Genomic DNA, 21927 nt, shown 5'->3' on the forward strand with positions numbered 1-21927 from the left:
AGGAGAATCGCTTGAACCCTGGAGGCAGAGGTTGCAGTGAGCTGAGATTGCGCCAATGCACTCCAGCCTGGGCAACAGAGTGAGATTCTGTCTCAAAAAAGAAATTAGAGACGTAACAGTGGAAAAAGAAGAAAAGATTCTCTGTTAGTGACATGATTGTTTATCTAGAAAGCCTTAGAAAATCAATGACAAAATTACCTTCAAACAATTCAGCGAGTTAGGATATAAAATAATAAACCTTCATGTAGTGAGAAAATAACCAGTTAAGAAAATACAACAAAAGAGAAGATGACAATAGCAACAACAAAACATAGATTGAGCATCCCTAATCCGAAAATCCAAAGTCCAAAATGCTCCAAAATTTGAAACTCTTTGAGCACGGACATGACACCACAGATAAACCACATGGCAACTGAGTGACACCTTTGCTCTCTGCTGGTTCAGTGTACACAAACCTTACTAAATGCACAATTTTTTTTAATACTGTATAAAATTATCTTCAGTCTATGTATATAAGTTGGATATGAAACAAACAAATTTCGTGTTTAGACTTGGGTCTCATCCCCAAGATATCTTATGTGTATGCACATATTCCAAAATCTGAAATGCTTCTGGTCCCAAGCATTTTGGATAGGGAATACTCAACCTGTAATTAAATTCCTAAGGATTTACTTTTTAAAAACGTGTTAAAAACCTATGTGAAGCAGGCTATATAAAACATTCCCAAAAGACACAAAGCAGACTTGAACAAATGGAAAGACATCTGTTGTTCTTTAGACATATCAAAATGTCACTTTTTCCCAAGTTAATTCGAAATTTAATGAGATCCTAATATAAAGACTGATAACTTTTTGGTATAGAGTTGAACTATCTAATACTGAAATGCACTTGGAAAAATAAACATGCAAGAATGTAAAAACATTAAGAGATTTTTGAGGGGGTTTCTAGCTCTGCGAGATATCAAAATACATTCCAAACCCTTAATGATTCAGAAAGCAAGACATTGACAAAAGAATAGACAGACCAGGGAAATAGTGTGAAATCCAGAAATGGACACAACTACATATGGAAACCTAGCACTTAAAGTGGTATTTTAAATCACTGAGACAAAGATGGACAGTTTGATAAAAGATGTTGGTACAACTAGATAGCCATTTGGAAAAAATATTAGAGCTGTTCTTCATGCCATACATAATAATAAAGTCCAGACACATCAGATCTAAATATAAAAACTATACAAATGCCAGGAAAAAATATGGGAAAATTTTTCTGTACCATGCTTCAGGAAAAAGTTTTCTGACTCATGATCAAGGTACAATGAAATAAAATACTGATAAATTTTGCTACCTAAGATATTTTAAATGGGAAAAACTTCATGTGCAAAATCACAATTTTCCATACATACAGATAAAGGGTAAATGTAAATTTCTCAATGCCAAGAACTTTGAAGAAAATTAAGACTAAAAACCCTAAAGAAGAAAAAAGGTAGAGGTAGGCACATAAAGCCACAAAAAAGAAGATAAAATCCTCTAGGGCCGGGCGCAGTGGCTCACGCTTGTAATCCCAGCACTTTGGGAGGCCGAGGCGATCAGATCACGAGGTCAGAAGATCGAGACCATCTTGGCTAACACCGTGAAACCCTGCCTCTACTAAAAACACAAAAAATTAGCTGGGCCTGGTGGCACGCTCCTGTAGTCCCAGCTACTCGAGAAGCTGAGGCAGGAAAATCGCTTGAACCTGGGAAGCAGAGGTTGCAGTGAGCCGAGATGGTGCCACTGCACTCCAGCCTGGGCGACAGAGTGAGACTCTGTCTTTAAAAAAAAATGCTCTGTAAAACTGCCCTGAGTGCCCAGATCTTGGCTTTCAATACCAGTTCTTTGCTAATAAGGACTAGAGTTCCTTGGAAAAATTACTGATTTCAGGGCTGGAGCAACATAGGTATAAAATGAGCCTGGAATATCTTGATATGCAAGAAAGTAAGGAATTCCTCAAAATACAGATGGAAGTATGTCAAAAGGACATTAGGAGGCCTGGCTTGGTGGGTCACGCCTGTAATCCCAGCACTTTGGGAGGCTGAGTCGAGCAGATCACTTGAGGCCAGGAGTTCGAGACCAGCCTGGCCAACATGGTGAAACCCTGCCTCTAGTAAGAATACAAAAATTAGCCTGGCTTGCTGGTGCACACCTGTAATCCCAGCAACTCAGAAGGCTGAGGCACAAGAATCACTTGAACCCAGGAGGTGGAGGTTGCAGTAAGCTGAGATCACGCCGCTGCACTGGCAACAGGGGGAGACTGTCTCAGGAAAAAAAAGGCACACAAGAACGAGTTCAGGGGCATCATTGTGGCCAAATCTGGCATATTTCGAACCCCAGAATAAGAATAGTGATGAATGATAAACCACTGGGAAAAAAATAGAAGTTAGTGAATTCATACTGATAATGAATAGGTAGGTATGTCAATAAAAGGGGATGATGACAATATTTCTTGCTGACTGATAGAAAAAAGTGCTGGAGTTGGGAAATCGTTTTGCAGCCACCATATTAATGATTGGTTTGGCACAAGTTATCATTAGATGCCAAATTTAAGAATGGCGGTGAGACTTCAGTGAGAAACAATGTGATCATATTTCAAAATGTGTCCCTGAGGTTGCTGTTGGTTGCAAGGAGAAATACATAGTATACAGTGGAAAACTGGACTACACCTTAAAAAAGTAATCAAAATTAACATCACTAGTGAGAGACAGATAGGAACCTTGTGACTCTGGTTACGATATCCTGAGGTCAAATGTAGTATTATGGGGTACATAACCAGAGTCTCCTAAGGACACAGGCACATCAGATGAACCTCAAATGAGAAGCATTCTGTTAAGGGTGAAGGGGCTTGCTTGCATTCTTCAAAAATAATTTCAAACCAAACATGTCAGTGTACACCTGTAATCCCAGTTACTCAGGAGGCTGTGGCGGGAGGATCATTTGACACCAGGAGTTTGAGTCCAGCCTGGGCAACGTAGGGAGACCCTGTGTCTAAAAAAAATTAAAACTAATCTTCCAGATTAAAGGACACTAAAAGATAAATATGACTTTTTAATTTTCATGTGATCCTGGTCCTGAAGGAGGAAATGCTATAAAGACATTGAGTCAGTTGGAATGTGTATGGTGAATTAGGGGTAAGTATCATATATTGTCAGATTTCCTAAAACTGATAACTATACTCCAGTTACAAGAAAATGTTTTTATTCCAAGGAAATGCACTTTGAATTATTTTGGGATATGTAACTTTCAAATTATTCAGAAAAACTATGTGTTTAGAGAAGAAAAAATGGGGTAAAATATTAGTAATTGGTGAGTTTGAGTAGAGTACACAGGACTTCATTGTATTATTCTTCTAACTTTCCTGAAAGTTCAAAGTTATTTCCAAATAGCTTTAAAAAAAAAAAAAAAAAAAAAAAAAAAAAACAGTGACAACTATACTGGCATACCATTTTTCATCCATCATTTTGGGAAAAATTCAGACACTTGACAATACATTCCCAGTGCCTCTGGGGAAACAAGCACTCTCAATATTGCTGGTGCAAATGATTACATTTCTTTTGAGTGGAATTTGGCAATGTCTAACAAAATTACATATACATATATCCTACCCAGCAATCCCATTTCTGAGAGTATACCCTGGAGATATACCATGCACAGTGTAAAAACACAGATACATAAGTTTGCTGCAGCATATTTGTAATTGCAAAACGTTGAAAACTAAATGTTGAAACAAGAAATTTATTGAATAAACATTCACAATGGAGTACTATGCAGCTGTAAGGATAAGGAAGATGTCAGTGCACTGAAATGGAATGATTTCCAGGATATATTTCTAAACGAATAAAAACAAAGGACAGAGGAATATAGTATGTGACTTTTGTGTAGGAAATGGAAATAAGAAAACATATGTATACCTGTACATATTCTGTTTACTTTTTCAAAATGTACACAAACAAGAAGGATGAACCAGATAGTGATAAAGTTGGTTACCTGCTTAACAGGGTGGGTGGTGAGGCAGGGAAGGAAATGACATTTCTTTGAGTTACACCTATTTGTATAGTTCTTTATTTTTGCAAGAAGGATGATCTTTCCAGTAGTCCCCCCAAAAATGAAGTTAATCCAATAAGGATGATGGAGGAGACTAAAGACCAAAAGCAAACCAATTCTAACTTAAGTCAGTAACAACCACATTGAAATAAATAAGCTAATCCAAGTAACATTTGTACTCAGTAGTCAGTCTAGAGAGAAGTGACTGCAAAGAAATACTGAACTCTTAACAGTTTTTTTGTAGTGGTATGCTGTAATGCTTCTGTAACTATTTAAATGTCTAAAAGGGTTGAGCAAATGAGTAGATAGGTTTTGTTAAGAGCCAGCATTCTGTTGAAAAAGACAAATGTGAAGTGTGGGAAGGTGAGAAAAAAGCCCTTGTGGGGATGGCTTGGAATTGGGGATTTAAGTGTGAACTCATAGTTTTTGAAAATACATGTGTGTATACATATGTCACATACGTGTGTGTATATATTCTTTGTCCAGTGGAAAGGCCCAGAATCAAAGAGATACCCAAATAGCAATAAGTACATTGAATACCTAGATCTGTATTTCTTATATCATTCCCCTCTAAAAGATACCAAGGCTGTTAGGAGAAATGTTTGGTTCCAGGGCTGGCACAGAGAAATGGTTATAAGATAAGCCTGGAATATCTTTTTATGCCAGAAAGTAAGGAAATGCTCAGAAAATGATAGAGGCATATCAGAATGACACAGGAGTAGGCTCTGAGGGGCTCCCACTGACCTACTCTGGGACGGTATGATCCCCCAGATAATTAAGGACAATAATGAGTTATAAAACCTTGAAAAGTAGGCTGGGCGTGGTGGCTCACACCTATAATCCTAGCACTTTGGGAAGCCGAGGCGGGCAGATCACTTGAAGTCAGGAGTTCGAAACCAGCCTGGCCAACATGGTGAAACGCCATCTTTACTAAAAATACAAAAAAAAAAAAAAATAGTAGGCTTGGTGGCAGGCGCCTGTAATCCCAGCTACTTGGGAGGCTGAGGCAGAAGAATTGCCTGAACGTGGGGGGTGGAGGTTGCAGCGAGCCGAGATAGCACCACTGCACTCCAGCCTGGGCAACAGTGAGATGCCATCTCAAAAAAATAAAATGAAACATTGAAAAATAGAAATCCATTAGTTGATAGCAATAGTAAGTAAAAAGAGAAAAAAGAGAGCTCTTCCTTAGGGAATGCTGACTGCTGAACATACAGGGAATGTTGGGGTTGGGAAATCATCACAGTGAGAGATTGGGCAAGAATCATTGGATCCTAAATCTTGAGTGAAAATTTGATGAGCTGAATATTTGCATTGTCTTTTTAAGTGTCTCCCCATAGATTGCTTATTAAAGAAAATAGCAAAAGTACAGTGGAGAAACTAGACCATATATAGACCAGGACATTAAAATTAACACAAGCCAGGTGCAGTGGCTCATACCTGTAATCCTGGCACTTTGGTTTGGGAGACCAAGGTGGGAGGATCACATGAGGCCAGGAGTTTGAGACCAGCCTGACGAACATGGCAAAACCCTGCCTCAACGAAAAGTACAAAAATTAGCTGGGCGAGGTGGCGCACGTGTGTAATCCCAGCTATTCAGGAGGCTGAGGCAAAAGGATTGCTTGAACCCCAGAGGTGGAGGTTGCAGTGAGCCGAAATCACACCACTGCACTCCAGCCTGGGTAGCAGAGGGAGACCCTGTCTCCAAAAAAAAAAAAAAATTAACATCACCAATAAGGGACAGATTGACATCATGCCTCTGGAATCGATGCCTTGAAAATGATAGCATCAATTAGGCAGTGCAACCTAAGTATAATCCTGAGGACACCTAAAACCCAAAACAAGGAAATTTTTATTTTTTAAAAAAGGAAATCTATACAGAAGAATTCCAAATACTTTATATGAATACTCCACTCTCAAGAAAGGGAGTATAACTCCCTGCTCCTTAAGTGTGGGGTATACATAGTCACTTTGTTCCAAGGAGTATAGTTTGGGAAGGAATTCAGAGTAATTTCACAGCAGAGAAACCTGATAAACACTAACTCAACCGGATGATCAAGGTCAATGTCAACATTGATAAGTCATGTTAGTAGGTATCGTTGAAATGCTGTGATACCAAGGACACTTTACCTCTGGGTGTACCTGCCAAAAACATAACCCCAGCCTGATAATGAGGAAACTATCAGACAAATTGCAATAGAACAGACAGCAAAATATCCAACCAAGATTCCTCAAAACTGTCAAGGTCATGAAAAACCAAGAAAACCTGAGAAATTCTCACAACCAAGAGAAGCCGTTTGACACCTTAAATAATGGAGACTTAACGGTGACTAAATGTACTGTGGAATCTTGGAACAGAAAAGAACAGTAAAAATGAGGGAAAACTAAGTATAGACTTAATGACAGTGTACGTATCAGTATTTCATTTATTTTAGCATGTTCAATGCTAATTTAAGATGTTAATGGTGGACACTGGGCCGTATGGGAACTCTACTAAATTTTCACTTTCACTGTAAATTTATAACTTCCGAAAAAATAAAGTCTTTAAGAAAAAAAGACTTTGAGAACAGTTATAGATTTATAGAAAAAGGGTAAAAAGTCTTAAAGGGACTGCATTCTTAAAAGACATCAAATATAAAAAAAGATAAGGTCTCCTTCTAGATTAAAGACCAAGGCACATGACAAATGAAATACAGGACCCTGGACTGAAGAAAAAAAGATCTTGTAAAGGGTGTTGTTGAGTCAGTTGACGAAACTGGGGGATGGATGGTAGATCAGATGAAAGTATTGGGTTAATGTTAAACTCCTTGAAGATGATAGCTGACCTGTGATTATGTAAGAGAATGTCCTTATTACTAGGAAAGGCACATTGAAGGATGAGGCAATAATTCTCAACTGGGATTTTTTTTTTTTCTCTCCTGGGAACATTTGGCAATGCCTAAAGGCGTTTTTGGTTGTCACAGCTGGGGGATAAAGGCGAGTGTTACTGCCACAAATGATGCTGGACATCTCGTAATGAACAGGCTAGCCTCCTATAACAAAGCATTTTCTGGCCCAAGGTAATATCACCAAGGTTAAGAAACCCTGAGCTGTGCTTCTACTTCTGATTTACAGGTAAAAGGGCTTAAAGAATATAAACCATTCATTAACGGTTGAGAGGGAAAAAATATACATGTTGAGAGGAATAATTGGGAGAAAATGTTAATCATTGGTCAGTCAAGATAAAGGGTGTTTAGATGTTCTTTGTATTGTTGTAACTTATAAATTTATAAATAAAAAGTTAAGTATTTTATGGTAAAAACCTATAACCATCCTTAAAGTGATCTTATAATAAAGGACATGATCTTATAGTAAAGGGCAGTAATTTAAGTTTAGTGAATTAAGCTTTATGAAAAATAAAAAATGTATTAGTTGATACAAATAGACATTTGATCTTTTACTCTGTATCCCCTAAACTGTTTTTATTCAAGTTGATGAAAAAAAATTTTTTTTTAATCTCATTGGGAAATGAGAAATGAGGGGCCACCTTGTTTTCACACTTACCCACTTCATTGACTTTTTTTTTTTTTTTTTTTGAGACGGAGACTCGCTCTGTCGCCCAAGCTGTAGTGCAATGGCGTGATCTGGGCTCACTGCAGCCTCCTCCTCCAAGGTTCAAGCAGTTCTTCTGCCTCTGCCTCCCTAGTAGCTGTAACTACAGATGCACACCACCGCGCCCAGTTCATTTTTGTATTTTTAGTAGAGACATGGTTTTTACCATGTTAGCCAGGCTGATCTCGAACTCCTGACTTCAAGTGATCCATCCACCTCAGCCTCCCAAAGTGCTGGGATTACAGGCATGAGTCACCGCACCCGGCCCACTTCATTGACTTTTATCACAAGTTTTGTTTAAATTGCTAGTGTTTATATAGTACATAAATAGTATTTACAGCTTCCCAGCCTGTCACTGTACTGTTTCCTTTCTGATACAACTTTGTTTCCTGCAGTTACTGATTGGTTCACTTTTTTCATTTAGTCAGTGTTGAAAGTACCTGTTGCCTTTTTCCACATGCTGCTGCAACAAGCTCCAAACACAAAGATTCGTATTTTTCCTAGAGCCCTTCCAGAGCCATCATCCATCTTCTTTTTCTAATACAATCTGGTTGCTGTCTAAACCTGCTATACAGCTGTAACCCTGAGACATCCCTTTATCACTGCTTTAGAAACTCCCATTACCTCTGTGCTGTATTGAATCATGTAGTTCCTAAATCAACCATCTTCCTCTTTCTTAGTTACTTTGATGTTACAGTGAAGCATGTCTTCTAATCATCTCCTGAGAAAAAGTGAACATGAGAGCTAAGTTTTTTGAAAGGGCTTCAGGGGCATATCTGAAAATACATTTTCTACCCTTAGACTTGGTTGATAATTTGGATGGCTATAGATTTTTTTTAACAGCCTCATTGAAGTAAAAATTGACAAAATTAAACTGCACAGAAACATAGGTGTACACTCATGAAACCTTCACCACAATCTAGATAGTATATTCCTCATCTCCAAAAGTTTTCTCACGCTTCTTTATAACTCCCATTTTCCACTCCTGGCTCCCACCCCATCCCCAGGTAATTACTGATCTGCCTTCTGTCACTATACAGCTAGTTTGCATTTGTAAAGAGTCATACAGTAAGACTTTTTTGGTCTGGCTTACATTCATAATTGTTTAAAGGTTTATCCACACTATCAATAATTCATTCCTTTTTATTACCAGGAAGCAAAATGGAATCATTGTATGGATGTACCACAATTTGTGTAATCACTTACTGATGAGCATTTAAATTGTTTCCAGTTTGGGGCTATGATGACCATTGGTGTTTATGTCTTTGTATGGGTATAAGCCTTCATGGAATGGATGGTAGGTGGTTGTTTAACTTTTTAAGAAACTGCCTGCTTTCCAACATGCTTGTACCATTTTACATTCCCATCCACAATGAATGAGAGTTCCATTTGCCATACTGACTGTAGGGACTTTTATAAATTTTAATCATTCTAAGAGGTGTGTTACAGTATCTTATGGTTTTAATTTGCGTTTTCTCAATAACTGCTGATGTTGAGCATCTTTTCATGTTGCTACTCGCCATCTGTATATCTTTGAATTTCTGTTTAGATCTTTTGCCCCTTTTTATGAATCGAGTTATTTCAGTCATTGAATTTTGATACTACTTTATGTTTCTAGATACAAATCCTTTATCAAATCTATGATTTGCAAATGTTTTTCCCAGTCTGTGCTTGTCTTATTCTCTTAAACATCGTCTTTCAAAGAGCAGAAATTCTTCATTTTGACGAAATCTACTTTATGAATTTTTCTTTTTTCTTTCTTTTCTTTTTTTTTTTTTTTTTTTGATATGGAGTCTTGCACCATCACACCCAGGCTGGAGTGATGCCATGATGGCATGATCTTGGCTCACTGCAACCTTCGCCTCCTGGGTTCAAGCGATTCTTCCGCCTCGGCCTCCTGAGTAACTGAGATGACAGGCATCTGCCTTCATGCCCAGCTAATTTTTGTATTTTTGTAGAGACAGGGTTTTACTATGTTGGCCAGACTCGTCTTGAACTACTGACTTCAGGTGATCTGCCCGTCTTGCCCTCCCAAGTGTTGGGATTACAGGTATGAGTCACTATGCCTGGCCAAATTTTTTTTCTTTTATGGATCATAATTTTTTTTGTCATAGCTAAAATCTTTTTGCTTAACACAAGGTTGTTAATATTTTTCCCACAAGTTTTTGAAGTTATAGAACTTCTTACATTAACTCTTACATTTAGGCCTATGAACTACTTTCAGTTGATTTTTATATATGATGTGAGGTATGGATCAAAGTGATATTTTGGCATATGAATGTCTTAATTCTTCAGCACTGTTTGTTCAAAGACTATTTTCTTTTTCTCCACTAAATTGCCTTTTAAGCTTAGTCAAAAATCAATTGACCATATATATCTATAGATAAATAAGCAAACAGAGAGAGGTGATGGAGGTTCAGTCAGGGCCTGCGAGGGCAGCAGGCGCCTCCCTGCCTCAGGCCTTGTGCCACACCATTGGACTGTGCTGCATACTAGGAGGGCCAGAAGATGAACAAGACTAACCTTGATGAGCAATGCACAAAGTGGCGTAAAAAACATAGGCTGGACGCAGCAACTCATGCCTGTAATCCCAGCACTTTGGGAAGCTGAGGGGGCAGATTACTTGTGGCCAGATGTTTGAGACCAGCCTGGCCAACATGGCGAAACCCTGTCTACTAAAAGTGAAGGTTGAAGTGAGCTGAGATCGTGCCACTGCATCCCAGCCTGTGCAACAGGGTGAGACCCCGTCTCAAAAAATAAAAAAAAACATAGTGTCATTACATAGTGTGAACAAAACGCTGGGGATATAGATATCTATAGGTATAGATATGTGAATCTATAGATATGTATAGACTTTGTAGATGTCTATAGATATATATACACTCCATAGATATAGTTATCTACATAAATATCTATAGATATCTATATATAGACACATATATAACCATAAATAGACATACATATAGAAAGAGACCGATAGATAGATAGATAGATAGATAGATAGATGTCTATTTATGGACTCATTATTCTGTTTCATTGATCTTTTTGTCTGTATTCATGTTGAAACCCTACTGTCTTCATACTGTAGCTTCATAATATATCTTGGAATCAGGAAGCTTTAGTCTTAACTTTGTTCTTTTGAAATTTACTTTGGCTATTCTAGAGCCTTTGGAGTTCCATATGAATTTTAGAACCAGCTTTTGATTTTTACCCAAAAATCTACTGTGATTCTCATTGGATTGTGTTAATCGTAAATCAGTTTGGGAAGGATTGACATTTTGATCCATGAATATAGCACATCTTCCATTTATTTGGATCTTTTTAAAATTCTTTAAGCAACATTTTGTCATTTTCAAGATACCAGTCTTGCACATCTTTTACCAGATTTATCTCCAATTGTTTCATAATTTTCGACTGTATTTCTGTTTCTAGTTGTTTGTTGCTAGTATATAGAAACACAACTAATTTTTGTATATTAATACTATGTCCTCCAGTTTTGCTGAATTCACTTATTAGTCCCAATAGCTTTTCATAGATACCATCGGATTTTCTACATAGCTAATGTGGTGAATTTATTGATTTTCAAATGTTGAATTAGTTTTACATTCCTGGAAGGAACATACTTGGTCATGTTATGTTCTTTTTATATATTGTTAAGTTCTATTTCCTAAAATTTTGTTAACAGTATTTTCATCTAGCTGGGCATGATGGGTCACACCGCACTTTGGGAGGCTGAGGTGGGTGGATTACTTGAGGTCAGGAGTTGGAGACCACCCTGGCCAACATGGTGAAACCCTGTTTCAACTAAAAATACAAAAATTAGCTGGGTGTGGTGGCACACGCCTGTAATCCCAACTACTCAGGAGGCTAAGGCACGAGAATAGCTGGAACCCAGGAGGCGGAAGTCTCAGTGAGCCAGAATCTCACCGCTGCACTCCAGCCTGGACAACAGAGTGAGACTCTGTCTCAAAAGAAAAAAGAAAAAATTTGCATCCTATATTCATGATATTTATTCTGTAGTTTTCTTCTAATTGCTTTATCTGGTTTGGGAATCAAAGTAATGCTGGCCTAGTAGAATGAGTTTGGAAACTGTTTCATCCTATTCAGTATTCTAGAAAAGTTGGTACATAGGCCAGGCATGGTGGCTCACCCCTGTAATTCCAGCACTTTGGGAGGCCGAGGTGGGCAGATCACCTGAGGTCAGAAGTTTGAGACCAGCCTGACCAACATGGAGAAACCCCACCTCTACTGAAAATACAAAAAAAATTAGCCAGGCGAGGTGGCGCATGCCTGTAATCCCAGCTACTTGGGAGGCTGATGCAGGAGAATTGCTTGAACCTGGGAGGCGGAGGTTGCAGTGAGCTGAGATCGCAGCATTGCACTCCAGTCTAGGTGACAAGAGCAAAACTCCATCTCAAAAAAAAACAAAAAATGGTGTAAAGTCTATAGTATTTCCTAAGTAGAATTCCCCAGTAAAGCCATTTGAGCCTCGAGTTTCATCTGTGGGAAGATCTTTAACAAATTCAGGTTTTTCAATAGATACAGGATTATTCAGGTATGTTTCTTTATGAGTGACATTTGTTTCTATGTCTCTGAATGAATTTGTCCATTACATCCAAGTTATCAAATTTAGTGTCATAAGGTTGTTGATAATACAGTCTTTTTAATATTTTAATATCTATAAAATCTGCAGCAATGTTACTCTTTTGAAGGGGTGGGGGGGGTGGACAAAGTCTCTGCTCTGTGGCCCAGGCTGGAGTGCAGTGGCACAATCTCAGCTCACTGCAACCTCTGTCTCCCAGGTTCAAGCGATTTTCCTTCCTCAGCCTCCTGAGTCTCTAGGACTACAGGTGCACACCACTACACCCAGCCAATATTTGTATTTTTAGTAGAGATGAGATGGGGTTTTGCCTCATTGGCCAGGTCGGTCTTGAACTCCTGACTTCAGGTGATCCACTCACCTCAGCTTCCCAGAGTGCTGGAATTACAGGCATGAGCCACCATGCCTGGCCTTGTGTTACTTCTTTCATTTATGGTATTGGGATATTTGTGTCTTTTTTTTTCTGTCTCTGATTTGAAGTTTGTCAGTTTTATTGATCTCAAAAAACCAACTTTGTTTTCATTTTTTTCTTTTTTCTATTTTTAATTTCATTTATTTTTACTTGGAGCTTTGAGTGTAGATTTTCTAATAAGAATTTTTTTTCTTTAGAAATCTGATGGAAATATATTTATCAGTCTTGGTGTTGAGAAGTCCACTGATATTTTGATTCCCTTCTCTTTTTGTGTAGCATAGTGCCGAAGCTTTTAATAGCAGTATTGGCAGAGTTTGAATTGTTATAGTGATGCATGTTGGTATAAATTTTTTTTTAAGTCGTTAAGCTGGGCTTACATGGTCTCTTTAAATATGGATGCTCCATTTTGGTCTTGGAAATTGTTTTGTTGTGTGTGTGTGTGTGTGTGTTTTTAATGTAACTTTGTTCCCGTCTGTTTTCTCTTTCTTGAATATCTCTTAATTGGATTTTGGATCTTCTAGATTGAGCTCTTATTTTTTTCTTTCTTGTTGCCTTTTTTCTCATGTATACACACACACACATGCTTTTTGAAAGATTTCCATGACTTTATCATCCGTTTGTTGAATTTGTTTTGCCATTTTTGTTTTCAAATTCCAAGGTCTATCTTGTTCTCCGATAGTATCCTATTCTTGCGTCTCTGAAGAATTCATTATATTTTTTTGGAGTTTTCTTATGCTGTTTGCTTTTCTTCTGTTTCCTATAGATGCATCTTTCCTGGAGATTTGTTTTGTCCTTCATATTCTTAGAGGCCTTTCTCAAATGATCAGTGATCCTTGCCTGTCCACTCATATCAAATGGTTAGGTACTGAGCAACTGATTGGACTGTCTACCTGAGTAGAGCTTGTTGACTGCTGAGCTTCACTGTGGTGATTGGTTGCTTTTTAATATCTTTCCTTTGATGTTCTGCCGTTTTACTATGATCTGTTTAGATGTAGATATCTTTTTGTTGTGCTTAATTTACATTATAGTTTTATCTGTGAATTCATGTTCTGTCTCTCTCACTTTCTCTGTGTGTGTGTGTGTGTGTGTGTGTGTATGAAGGTTTCGCTCTGTCACCTAGGCTGGAGTGCAATGGCACAATCGCAGCTCACTGCAGACTGAACCTCCCAGACTCAAGTGATCCTCTCATCTCAGCCTCCTGAGTAGCTGGGACCACAAGCACATACCACCACGGCTGCCTAATATTTTTTATTTTATTTTTGTAGAGGCAGTGTCTCACTTTGTTACTCAGGCTGGTCTCAAACTCCTGGCCTCAAGCAGTCCTCCTGCCTTCATCTCCCACAGTTCTGGGATTATACATATGAGCCACTGTGTCTGGCCTAATTCATGTCCTCATTTCTGCAGAATTCTTAGCCAGTATCTAATTCAACATTACCTTTCTCCATTCTCCATATTCACCCCTTTAAGAATTCTTATTAGACTTTTATTGGATCTTTACATTCTGTTCTCTTATTTTGACATCTTATTTTCCAGTTTTCTGTTTTTCTTTGCTGCATTTTGAGTGTTTATCATGTATCTTCGATTTTTTAATTCTCTTTAGCAATGTCTGACAAGTTGGTGCTTGTTTTATATTGTTTATTTTTCAGTAATATTTTTATTTCTTATTAAACAACCCATAATGCTTATTTTATGTTCTATCTCTGTCAATTCCAATGCCCAAAGTATTGGGGATTCTTAATCAGTTTCTCCTGATGCTTGCTCATGCTGGATTATTTATTATGTATTTGCTATTTAATCATGCGCTCATAGTTGATAAAATTGGTGGGAATACTGAAAGGCCTGAATGGTAGGTGACTTATTTCCCGATCTAATTTAGGTTTGCTTCTACTAGGTGTCAAAGGGCACTGGTAGCATGGAACCACTTTAATTTCTTGGCCTGGGAATTCCCTGACCATAGAAAGGAGAGAAAATTTCAACCTCAGACTTACTCATGAGGTCAGGCCTGTGATTACAAAATCCCAGAGAAACCTCTTCACCCAGAGCATGTACCTGAAATGCTCCCTTGTAGGTCTTTTGCACGTAATCAGTTTCTTTCTCACTGACTCTTTCAGTGAAGTTGCAGACCCTTTCAGGGGTTTTGGTCTAATGTAGGAGTTTCCAGTTAAGTGCCCTCATAGTAAATTAAAGGTAAGTTTTACATAGGGTAAATCAGTTATAGTTTATATATTAATATTTCGTTCACTGGTATTCTATCCTAATGTATTTAAAAAAAAAAAAAAAAAAAAACTTAGATCACCATAGTGTTTGCAAGGGGAAAAAAGTACAAAAAAAAAAAAAACACTTTAGGAAACCACATTCCCTAAGAAGAATAAAGCTTACCAACGAGTGTTGCTCAGATTAGGAGTATGTCAAGATATTCATTCCTGCATACTTAGGACAGTCAGAGGTCTTAGGCTGGGTGCATCCAGGGGTTTATTCCCCTTGAGTTGTACAGATGATCATTTTCTGTGTGTGCTAGGATCATAGAAAAGATAGAGAACGTTTCTCTAAGACGGTCCTAAAAGATGCTCTAGAAAAGACTGCATAGCGCATATTCCTCTTTAATCACTGTAATGTTCATAAGCATACTAAAGTCTCCAGAAGACCTTGACTTGAGGAAAATTTCCCAAACATCTTTGACCATGGTACTTTTTAAAAAAATACTAATAGCCTGTAACTATTGAAAACAAAATATCTATAATCATTGACCTCCTGAAATTTTAAGGCTATATTCCCTGAAAATAGAGTCGGAATAAGATATTCTGGGTTGACATTTAAGTCAATAATCTTACATTAGCTGCTAACCAAGCTGGCTATATATTAATAGTAGACAAACCTATATGAAAACTATGCATATAAAAGGTCTGGCCGGACACAGTGTCTCACACCTGTAATCCCAGCACTTTGGGAGGACAAGGCGGGCAGATCACAAGGTCAGGAGTTTGAGACCAGCCTGACCTACATGGCGAAACCCCATCTCTACTAAAAATACAAAAATTATCCGGTTGTGGTGGCAGGCACCTGTAGTCCCAGCTACTCCAGAGGCTGACACTTGAACTCAGGTGGCAGAGGTTACAGTGAGCCAAGATCGTGCCATTGCACTCCAACCTGGGCAGCAGAGCAAGACTCCATCTCAAAAAAACAAGAAAGAAAACTATGAGTATAAAAGGTCACCTCCAAATGGAGGTGAGCTGTACGACTCTATTAGAACTTAGAATCTAGCCAGTGTTTGTTAAATGTGTAGAGCAGGCACTGTGATAAATAGTTCGTAATGTCTTCCCATTGCCGCCAGGAAAAAAAAATCCATTTCTTACCCTGGCCTACAAGGGCCCTCATAATCTGGCCACTACATCCTCTTCTGACCTCATCTGCCATACCTTTCACACTGGGTGCCAGCCACACTGGCCTCCGAGTGTGCTAAGTTTATTCTAGCTCGAAAGCCCTTGTCTTGCACTTTCCTTTGCCTAGAATATGCCAGCATCAGATGTTTAAATGGCTGCCTTTTTGTCCTCATGGTCTTACCTCACTGAGGTTGTTCTTCACTGCTGAATCTCAGCTAATCGCCCCTGCTTGAGTGACTCTACCCTCACACAGCCTTGTTTGGTTTCCTCCTGCCAGTAGCTTAGTCTTCCTGAAAACCATGGATCTTGTCTGCTTTGTATGCTCTTCTGTCTTTAGCCTTGGTTACGATGAGACTCACAAATACTTGATAAATAGACGTCAAATGACTAAGAGAAGAAACCCATAACTTGCAGAAGTTCACAGCTAACAAGTGTCAAAGTTGAGTCTGAACCCATGTTTGTCAGAATTCTGTGTTCATAACACCACACTATATCTAAATGTGTTTGTCCCATTCCCTTCCGCACTGTCAGTTCAAAGTGCTGTTAGAACTTTTCTTTTGTATTGCCTTCAAGGTCTCATTTCTTCTTTTAGATCTCCTGATTGTAGCAAATCTTGATTCTTTGACGATACCTTTGATTTATAGAAATACTGAAAAGTTACTCGGAACCAAGTCTGCTGAATCAGGTAGATGACCAAGCTAGGGAAGACTGATGCGGGGAACAGGAGGAGTAATTCCGAAGTGACCACAAACGATAGGTTTTTGTTTTTAAAATTGTATCTAAAAGGGAGTATTAAAAGAAGTATACTGGCTGGTCGCGGTGGCTCACACCTGTAATCCCAGCACTTTGGGAGGCCGAGGCCGGTGGATCATGAGGTTAGGAGATCGAGACCATCCTGGTTAACACGGTGAAATCCCGTCTCTACTAAAAATACAAAAAATTAGCTGGGCGTGGTGGTGGGCGCCTGTAATCCCAGCTACTCAGGAGGCTGAAGCAGGAGAATGGCGTGAACCCAGGAGGCGGAGGTTGCAGTGAGCCGAGATCGCACCACTGCACTCCAGCCTGGGCAACAGAGCGAGACTCCGTCTCAAAAAAAAAAAGGTGTACTAAAAACAGCTGGGCTGTGGCAACATTATTAGAACATGTATATAACCTCCCAAGGGGACTTCTTTGGTAATGTAATATTTCCATTGTGTGAACTAAGAAGTCAGTTTTTGTAGCTTTCATAGTTACACCTGATACAACTGAAAATTAGTTTCCCGTCTCAATGCAGATGTTAAATACCTGACAATGACAGTCTCAGTTTATTCCATAAAACCGAGAGACACCTGGGGATGGTTTTATGTTGTCAAACTTTGGGCAACAGATTTCAGCCTTGTTATTGGTCATGTAATACTAGCTTTGTTTTCTGGTCATTTAATACCAAAAAGAAGGTAAGCTAGCCAGGAAAAAAATGTTAGCTTAAATGTAGTGCCAGAGGATAGAAAAAAACTATTTCTGTATAGCAAAAGAAAAAGAATAGGTGCCAAATCTCAAATATTCTTGAGTTGATAGTTTTCATCTCTGGTTATAACTCACTTAATATTTTATCATGGTTTGAGTTTATTTGTTTGGTAGAGATAGGGTCTCCATATGTTGCCCAGACTGGTCTTGAACTCCTGGGCTCGGGCAGTCCTCCAGTCTCAGCCTCCCAAAGTGCTGGGATTGCAGGCGTGAGACACTGCACCTGGCCCATTTGTTTTTTCTTTTTCTTTTTTTTTTCCTGCTCTTGTTTGTTTATTAGGTTTAGGGACATGAGCTGGGCCTCAGCCAGTGGCCCGTCGCCTGTTTTTATTTTGAATTTGAGATACCTTTCTCATCTTTGTTTCTTCCCTCCCCCCACCAAGAAGGACTCTTACTCTGTCACCCAGGCTGGAGTACAGTGGCACCATCTCAGCTCAGTGCAACCTCTACCTCCCCGGTTCAAGCAATTCTGCCTGCCTCAGCCTCCTGAAAACTGGGATTTACGGGCACCTACCACCAGGCACAGCTAATTTTTTTTGTATTTTCAGTAGAGGTGGGGTTTCACCATATTGGCCAGGCTGGTCTCAAACTCCTGACCTCAGCCTCCCAAAGTGCTGGGATTACAGGCGTGACCCACCGTGCCCAGCCTCCCATATTTTTTTGTCCTTTTTATTGTCTCCTATTTTCTTTTCACTTCTCACAAAGCCTGTAGTTTCGGAATTTATTTTGGGAATGGTTAGAGTAGCAATATTCGTTTTTTGTTTTTTTGTTTTTTGTGGTTTGAATGAGGCAACATCTTGGAGGAGACATAAGACTAGCATTCACTAAAGATGATATAACTTCTTTGTATTTTTCTTTGAAAAGAAAATTTTTTTAAAACTTTTAAGTTCATGGGTACATGTACAGGTTTGCTACGTAGATAAATGTGTGTCAAGGGGGTTTGTCAAACAGATTATTTGATCACCTAGATACTAAGCCTAGTAGACTGGTACCCATTCGTTATTTTTCCTGGTCCGCTGCCTCCTCCCACCCTCCAATAGGCCCCAGTGTCTGCTGTTCCCCTCTATGTGTCCATTTGTTCTTATCATTTAGCTCCCACTTATAAGTGAGAACATGTGGTATTCGGTTTTCTGAGGAAATACTGTTTAACTTGAGAAAATTGGATTGGGTTTCAAACCATTGTTTATGTTTTTTAAAAAACTGAATAAGAATATATATGTAGAAATATTATCTCCTGCAATTTTTGAATTATTTGCTATCTTAAAATTGTAAAAGGTAAAATTTTCTCTTTTTTCTTTTTTTTCTTTTTTTGAGACGGAATCTTGCTCTGTCGCCCAGGCTGGAGTGCAGTGGCGCAGTCTCGGCTCACTGCAACCTCTGCCTCCTGGGTTCAAGCGATTCTTGTGCCTCAGCCTCCCGAGTAGCTGGGACTACAGGCATGCATCACCATGCCCAGCTAATTTTTGTATTTTTTTAGTAGAGACGGGATTTCCCCATGTGGACTAGTCTGGTCTCAAACTCCTGACCTCAGGCGATCTCCCTGCCTCAGCCTCCCAAAGTACTGGGATTACAGGCGTGAGCCACTGCGCCTAGCTGAAAGGCAAAATTTTCTGTTAGACCCTCCAGAGCTCTTAACAGTGATTTTTTTTTTCTTTCCTCTTCTAACATGATAAAGTATCCAGCAAAGTGGTTCTTGGTTTTGGGTTTGAGACGGGGTCTCACTCAGTCGCCCAGGCTGAAGTGCAGGGGCACCATCATGGCTCACTGCAGCCTCGACCTCCTGAGGTCAAGCTATCCTCCTACTTCAGCCTCCCAAGTAGCTGGGACCACAGGTGCAAGCCACCACACCCGGCTAATTTTTGTGTTTTTTGTAGAGATGGAGTTTTGCCATATTGCTGAGGCTAGTCTTGAACTCCTGGGCTCAAGCAATCCACCGGCCTCGACCTCTCAAAGTGCTAGGATTACCGATGTGAGCCACCATGCTCAGCCAGCAAAGCGAATTTTTTTTTTTTTTTTTTGAGATGGAGTCTTGCTCTGTCGCCCAGGCTGGAGTGCAGTGGCCCAATCTCCGCTCACTGCAAGCTCCGCCTCCGAGGTTCACACCATTCTCCTGCCTCAGCCTCCCTAGTAGCTGGGACTACAGGCGCCTGCCACCACGCTCGGCTAACTTTTTGTATTTTTAGTAGAGATAGGGTTTCATCGTGTTAGCCAGGATGGTCTCGATCTCCTGACCTCATGATCCACCCACCTCGGCCTCCCAAAGTGCTGGGATTACAGGCGTGAGCCACCGCGCCCAGCCCAAAGCAATTTTTAAATTGCTTTGTATGTTGACTGGGCGCAGTGCCTCACGCCTGTAATCCCAGCACTTTGGGAAGCCAAGGCAGGCGATTACTTGAGGTCAGGAGTTCAAAACCATCCACGCCAATATAGCAAAACCCCGTCTCTACTAAAAGTACAAAAATCAGCTGGGCATGTTGGCACACACACCTGTAGTCCTAGCTACTCGGCAGGCTGAGGCACAAGAATCACATGAGCCTGGGAGATGGAGATTGCAGTGAGCTGAGATCATACCACTGTACTCCAGCCTGGGTGACAGAGCGAGACTCTGTCATCAAAAAAAAAAAAAAAAAAGAACTGTATTTTCTGGATACTCCAAATTGGTCTAGAAGTTTAGTTTTAGAGATGAAACGCAAATTTAAAAATCATGTTTGTTATGTATAATTCACCACAATTTTTATTTTATTTTATCTTATTTTTGAGACATAGTGTCTCTCTGTCATGCAGGCCAGAGTGCAGTGACATGATCTCAACTCTCTGCAGCCTCCACCTCCCAGGCTCAAGTGATCCTCCCACATAGCTAGGACCATAGATACGTGCCACCACACCCAGCTAATTTTTGTATTTTTTGTAGAGTCAGGGTTTCGCCATGTTGCCTAGGCTGGTCTCAAACTCCTCAACTCCTCAAACTCCTCTGACCAGCTTGGCCTCCCAAAGTGCTGGGATTACAGGAGTGAGCCACCACGCCTGGCCCACAATTGTTTTTATATGATTTTTTTTTTTTCTTGGTAGATAAGGAGTCTCACCATGTTGCCCAGGCTGGTCTAAAACTCCTGATCTCAAGCTATCCTCCCACAGTGCTAGGATTAGGCTGGGCACGGTGGCTCACGCTTGTAATCCTAGCACTTTGGGAGGCTGAGGTGGGCGGATCACCTGAGTTCAGGACTTCGAGAACAGCCTGGCCAACATGGCAAAACCCTGTCTCTACTAAAAATACAAAAATTAGCTGGGTATGGTGGCATGCACCTGTAATCACAGCTACTTGGGAGGCTGAGGCAGGAGAATCACTTGAACCCAGGAGGCAGAGGTTGCAGTGAGCCGAGATGGCACCACTGCACTCCCGCCTGGGCAACAGAGTGAGACCCAGTCTCAAAAAAAAAAAAAAAAAAAGTGCTGGGATTATAGGCATGAGCCACCATGCTCATCCCATAATTAAAAAGAAAAAAGAAATCTGGGCGAGGCACAGTGGCTCACATCTATCATCCCAGTGCTTTGGGATGCAGAGGCAGGACATCCTTTGCGGCAGGGGAGGGGGCTCACATCCATAATCCGAGCATTTAGGAGGCTGGGGTAGGCAGATTGCTTGAGACGAAGCATAAAAGACCAGCCTGGGCAACATGGCAAAACCCCATCTCTACAAAAAAAAAACACAAAAATGTTTCTGGCATCGTGGCACTTGCCTGTAGTCCTAGCTACTCAGGAGGCAAAGGTGGGAGGATCTTCTGAGTGCGGGAGGTTGAGGTTGCAGTGACCCAAGATTGTGCCAGTGCACTCCAGCCTGGGTGACAGAGTGAGACTCTGTCTCAAAACATTAAAAAAAAAAAAAAAAGAAGAAAATGGTTATTTCTCAGGGCTATGTTTTCATTTATCAAATCTCATTTACCAGAATTTGTGCTAGGGTCTTTTAGCGGGTGTATGTGAGTGCTGTGTCATGTGTCACTGGTTTCTCTACTTCAAAGACTGAACATTCTTCACGATCTGAAAGGAAAAGAAGAGATTCTTTCGGGATGTTTGACGGTTATGATAGCTGCAGTGAGGACACAAGCAGCAGCTCCAGCTCCGAAGAGAGTGAGGAAGAAGTCGCTCCTTTACCTTCTAATCTCCCGATTATCAAAAACAATGGCCAAGTCTACACATACCCAGATGGTAAATCTGGCATGGGTGAGTATTTATAACCTTCACCTGTTCTACAGCTTTATGTTTAAGGGTGTGTTTTTATTTGGTTTCTTCTGTCATTTCCCCTTCCTTAGAGTTGTTAAGGGGCAGTTTGAAGAGCTGACGTTTATAGTTCGAGATAAGATCACTGAG

The 21927-nt window shown here is 39.9% G+C and overlaps 1 protein-coding gene across 46 annotated transcripts in view; it reads left to right on the forward strand.

The window, feature by feature from the left end:
- The window catches only part of MBTD1 (mbt domain containing 1), an 84701-nt gene that overhangs the window by 15028 nt on the left and 47746 nt on the right, over window positions 1–21927 (forward strand). For 32 of the 46 annotated variants that reach the window (XR_012425655.1, XR_010581819.1, XR_012425647.1 and 29 more), the window contains one exon: window positions 21579–21780. Coding sequence is in view for 29 of the 46 variants with exons in the window: in XM_015438293.3 (XP_015293779.1) it covers window positions 21579–21780 (202 nt within the window). In the remaining 17 variants the exon portion in view is untranslated. Of the gene's footprint in view, window positions 1–3112; window positions 3167–21578; window positions 21781–21927 lie in introns of all 46 variants that reach the window. The other 14 variants (XR_012425651.1, XR_012425656.1, XM_015438289.4 and 11 more) reach the window with 2 other exon arrangements.

This window comes from Macaca fascicularis, chromosome 16 (genome assembly GCF_037993035.2).
Source record: "Macaca fascicularis isolate 582-1 chromosome 16, T2T-MFA8v1.1".
NCBI lineage: Eukaryota > Metazoa > Chordata > Mammalia > Primates > Cercopithecidae > Macaca > Macaca fascicularis.